At 25.5% G+C, this 5950-nt stretch overlaps 1 protein-coding gene across 1 annotated transcript; it reads left to right on the top strand.

The window, feature by feature from the left end:
* Positions 1 to 2035: 2035 nt before the first annotated feature.
* Positions 2036 to 2356, top strand: LOC130939292 (uncharacterized). The gene has a single exon (XM_057867406.1). The coding sequence runs from the start codon at positions 2036 to 2038 to the stop codon at positions 2354 to 2356; it is 321 nt and encodes a 106-aa protein (XP_057723389.1).
* Positions 2357 to 5950: the final 3594 nt, after the last annotated feature.

The raw sequence follows: 5950 nt of genomic DNA, 5'->3' as shown, positions 1-5950 counted from the left end.
GATGTAGTGTTACATGATTTGATGAACATGTAAGGCTACTTTTTTTTCCCCAAAGTTAGGAGTGAGATTCAAACCCGCGACTTCTAAATGAGTATGGAGAGATTATGCCATTTGAATTCTAACTCGTTGGCACGTGTAAAACTACTTTACACTTATAATTTTAATACATTTCCTCATGCAATTTCTTTTTTTTTTGTTTGCATGAATTTTTTGTATATATATATATATATATATATATTTTATTGATCTTATGCTAATTTTTTTTGTCAACAATAATCAAATTTTTTATCTTTAAGTTTTAAAAGCTTCGATATCATATCATAAAATTATTTTTTCTAAAGATTTAAGTTATAGGAAGACGTATATGAATAATTATCTCTAACAAATTTAAATGAAACATACTAAAAAAAATGATATATTATAGTGTCATTTATTTAAAAACAATCATCATATCAAATATATTTTATCATTGACTTTAACCTATATAAATATGAGAAGACTTTTTCTTCTTTGTTAGAAGAAATATATTTATCAATAATGTATGTATTATTAATTTTCATCTATCTATCTACATATTTAATTAGGTTTTCCACAAATTAAAGTTGATAAATAAAATAAAATAAAATAAAATAAAAAAGCATTTGAGGGTTATGTTCCTTAGTGGAGCAATAGTACACATTTTGACATACCCACCACCACATGGGTCTCCATCACAATTTTGGTACCTCTATTGACTCTACCATTTGTGGGGATCACACCAAAGAAAAAGTAGAAAAACTACTTTGCATTATTTTGATTATTAATTAATTGATCTTTCTAGTAAAACAACTAATAACCAATATATATAGATAGAAAATATTTGTGATCATCATCTACGGTTATGATTGTATGATGAAGTTTTTAATCAAATGATTGATTATGATACCCAATTCCGATAAGATCTCAAGCAACAACATAACTTTATTTTTTAGTGATCAAAGGCAATTCAAGTGATGAGGGGACCCTTAATAATCAAGTTGCATACTTGAATGATCAATTCTATCTCTAGTGTTAAAAAGCTATACCTTAAAATTCCTTCTTTTTATGCCTTGTTAAAACAAAGTTTTATATATATATATATATATATATATATATATATATATATATATATATATATATATATTAAGAAATTGGTGTACAAGAATAACTTGGGAAAAAGCAAGCAAATCCCCCCAAATCCAAAACAATGTTGAAAAATAAAAGAGAAATGTTCTTGTGTTCACCTTTTTGTTTTTTTTTACATATAATAAGTTGTATTTGATCAACACTACTATATATAATTTAAATAAAAAAAAATAAAGCAGAAAATGTTGGAATTTTTATTTAAAAAAAATGATCTTGTGCATAAAAGTTAAAATAAAATTTATCTCAAAACAAATATTTTATCTATTTAATTATTTATTCATTTCTATGTTTAAATAGATTTATATATATATATATTTTTAAATACTTCTATGTTTATATTCTCTAAAATAACATATCCTCATTTTAATTTACTTCTTCATCCATTATAAGATAGGTTTCAAGATCCTATTAATCTAACACTCCATCTTAATTAATTAATTAATTAATTAATTATAATAATAAGAATGAATCAATTTATTTAATTAATGTACTAAAAATATGAGAACATGTGTGGCATTTTAACATAAAAGGTCAACTTTTTTGTACAATTAGGCAGCTTTGTCGGCAAGTTGGGCTTAATAGGCCCCACATTTTGATTAATGGGAAAAGAAATGTTTGCAATTGATCCTAGTTGCCACTTTAAAACTCAAAGGCACCAACAAGCTTTTTTTTGTGAGATAAACACAAGCACTAGTAAGTAGTAGAGTAACATAAGAGTCATTGCCTCCATTATTCTATATCCTTCAAACCCTTTGAACTTCTCTTTTAAGAGTTCAAAATCCTACTAAATACTAAACAAGATCTCTACACCATATAGTACTACAACACTTATTGTACACATATTCGTAAAATTTAGGGTTTAGAATATAAGATGTGGCGCGTTTTAGCTGCTGTGGCGAGAAATCTCCAGAGCACGAAAAAGAGTTCGAAAGTGGCCGATGAGAGCATGTTGGAGGGCGCGAACGGAGTTGAGATTCATGTTTTTGGACATGAAAATGGAAGAAGAGGGCATGGTGGATTCTCAATTATACATAGCATACTTCAAGCACCAATTTCAATACTATCATGTGTTTCTCATCCTAGGGTTAATGGTTCTGATGGGATTTGGGTTACTACTGGTGAATTCTCTCAGATTTCTGAGATGAATCATCTCATGGTAAGTGATAGCATGAGATATGCAATTTTGATGTAGGGGAAAAAAAGAAAGAAAAAAAAAAGATGTGAATATAGTAGCTTAATTAATAATTGTTGTGTTCTTATCTTCCTCTCTTTTGTCCCTACTTTTTTTTGATTTTCTTTTTCTTCTTTTTGTTATAATTAGGAATATATATGAATTACTTAATTAAGGTGATTGAATATTTGAATATATGTTATTATAGAAAAATTATTGCTTGCTTTTCTTGCTACTAGATGTAGAAGTATACACCATTGTTCATTAATAAAAAGGTATATATGTTTGGAATGAAGTTCTCTCTTCTTCTTCCATTTTTTATATTTATCTTTCTTAATATTAATGCACATATTTGTTTTTCTCAGATTAAAATAGCTATCGCTTCCTTATTTACATTTACTAAATGGTGAAAAGTGAATATATATATATATATATATATATATATATATATATATATATATATATATTGTAATAATAAAGTTAAGGTAGTTATGTTATATGGAAAGGGTCTTTTTTTTTGTTTGTTTGTGGTGTCTGAAATATTTGTCAAGTTGGGGCTTCAAAGAATGCCATAAAGGAAATGAATATGAAAAAGTGAAGTAATAATCCAAATGAACAAATTGAATATATAAAATAGGAGATCCGGGTTGGTAGAATTTTCAACTTGTTTTCACTTTAGCCAAATATTAATAAATTAGGTTAATTAAGTGGGATGATCAAGATAATATTCTAAATCTAGCTTTGATCATATATTATTGTATGTGCATTTACAAAATAATTTTAACTTTTTAATTATGTTAAAATATACAATGGCGTAGCATCATCATGTATGTTTTGATGCATAGTAATATTTATTTATTTAATTTGTCATAGAATTCTCCTTTGATTTTTATTTTAATAGTCCTCCAAAAATAAGTAAAGTAAATAGTTGGGAATTAGGATACGAATTATGTAATTCTACTTAATAGCTATAAATCTTTTTAAAGAGAAAAAAAATGATAATATATGACATAACTATTCTACTATACATTATCATCTAATTATCAAAATGATCACTATTATATTTTTCAAAAATTAAATCAATAAATTTGTAATAATTTTTTAAAAATTAATTTAACCATTAACCTACAGATAAGTAACATAAATTTAATTCTATTGGCTAATAAATAATCCTTGGCTTCTCTTAAATCATGAATTTCATGATATTGCAGTGTAAATCATCCCATACTTTTCGTGCATGCATCTTGAACCTTTTCTAATTAAATGTTACAGAATTTCAGCACAACAAGAGGATATGAATGAGACTATGCATATTTCATCGAATAAATTATATATGTGCATAATAAATTAGTAGTACGGACAATATAATTTCTCAATTTTATTAAGATCATGGTCGAAGTGTGTGGGCGGCGCAGGAAACATTAACATATATAATATTTAGATTAATTAATTAGTATACAAATTAAAGGGAGTTGGTGATCTATCGTGGCACTCCTGCTTAGCGGCGGTATTTTGACCGCATGCGGCGAAATACGATTTTAGCGACGGTTATAATATCGGTTGCTGAAAATTGTCGTCAAATCCAATACCCACATCCATAACTAAAGCGGTTTGATCAATCGTCAGCTTTTAATTTTACGGCGATTTAAAATCGTCACTAATAAAAAAAAACTGCTGCTAAACAACGTTTTTGTTGTAGTGTATTATTAGTAGTGTCCATAGAATTTCACAATATTCATATATAACCTTCAATCTATTCTAAATATGTATATGTAAAGGTTATTAATTTGTGTATTTGATTTTTGGGAATCTCCAAATATTATCTTCTGAATTTTTTTATTTTCTTTTTATTTTCTTTCTTACTTTTTAAGAGAAAGATTTTCTATCAGTTTAATGGATACAAAGCCCAGTCACCATCAACAATTCTCCAAATTAAAGTTATCACTAAAAGAGAACCTTTGATCTCTAGGGTTACCAAATTATCATTTTCCAAGATATGGGAATAATAGATTATATTCTAGAGGTTAGTACAATCCCACTCTTGCACACTTACATTATAATTAATTAACTTTATTGTGAAAATTAGATTAGTGCAACATTTATGTTTAAGGTGTATCCGAGTTTAATATATAATATATAGATATAGATTATTAAGGTAACTCATATGATATAGATTACTAAGGTAAATCATACTTACGTCTGATAAAATTATATTGGATTAACCGGTTAATAGTAAATTTAATCCTTGAAAAATAAGGTATTTTTTAAATTCGTCTCTGAATTTTTTTTTTAATTAAATTGGTCTTTCAAAGATTACGAATTAATCATATCTGTCCTTCGGTTACTTCACTCACAATTTTCGTCTACGATTGATGATGTGAAATGTTAACTGATAGCATGCATGACACATAGCATGTTCAATTAAGCGTTGACTAAATATGTTTATGAAAATCTATCAATTTAGTCACTAGGTCATATATATTAGGAATAGAATTTTTGTAATTGGAAAAAATGATTAAATTAATAAATTTTTATAAACATATTTGGTTAATATCCAATTAGACATATCATGTATTATATATGTTATTAATTAATGTTTTATAACATCAATCTTTGAAGAAAATTGTTAATGGATTGACTGGAGAACAAATATGATTAATTCGCAATCATTGAAAGATCAATTTGATTGAAAAAATCTTTCAGGAATTAATTTGAAGAATGTCTTATCTTTTAGGGACCAATTTAACTATTAACCCAAATCATATTTATAGTAATTTATTGTGGCTGATTTATGCATTTTGGATGGTAGCTAGTATACATATGATACTCTAGTTAAAAAAAATTAAAAGTTTAGCTCTAACTCAAATTGTATAGTCTTTTTGTACTTACCTAGATGTTGTGAAAGTGAAAGATTCAAATGCTGATAAAAAGATTCTTAAAAGATGTTATTGATAACATAGTTTATGAATGATTTGAAAATACGACAAACAACCAATAAATATTATATTTTTTATAAGTGACAACAAATTTTTGTATTTAGCAAATGACTTATCCATTTAATTCTAATTTTGGGTCAACATTTAGAATGTACACAAAAAAATCAGAGCAAATTTTGATCTATACATGTTTTCTTTTTATTTTTCGAAAAAATTTAGTAATTCACAATAAAAAAAATTTACTTGACAAAAAATTATAAAATTTTGAGGAAAAAAATATCCTATTTTCTAATGATGTTTGCAAAATGTTGTATTAAAATATGATCTTTAAAATTTTTTTAAAATATATATTTAATATCTATTTTTTTTTATTGTATTTTTAAATCTTTGGAACTTATTTGTTATTAACATCTTTTGAAATTATTTTTGCCAGCAATGTGAATTTTTGGATACCATTTTAATTGTTTAATCAATAAAAAATATATTGTAAGTATTAATTAAAGAGTTTTAGTAACAGTTTTACATGATTTATTAGTAACCTGTTTCAAATGTTACTAATAGATTAATTGTAACCACAAAATACCCTTGCAATAGATTAATTATATGTATGCTTAATTAATTCTACCATAAGGAAAATAGACAACTTGATAAAAATAAGTTGAAGAAGAAGGAGAATCTA

The sequence above is a fragment of the Arachis stenosperma genome, chromosome 7 (assembly GCF_014773155.1).
Source record: "Arachis stenosperma cultivar V10309 chromosome 7, arast.V10309.gnm1.PFL2, whole genome shotgun sequence".
NCBI lineage: Eukaryota > Viridiplantae > Streptophyta > Magnoliopsida > Fabales > Fabaceae > Arachis > Arachis stenosperma.
The sequence above is the reverse complement of the archived record's forward strand: the minus strand, read 5'-3'. Positions and strand labels throughout refer to the sequence as shown.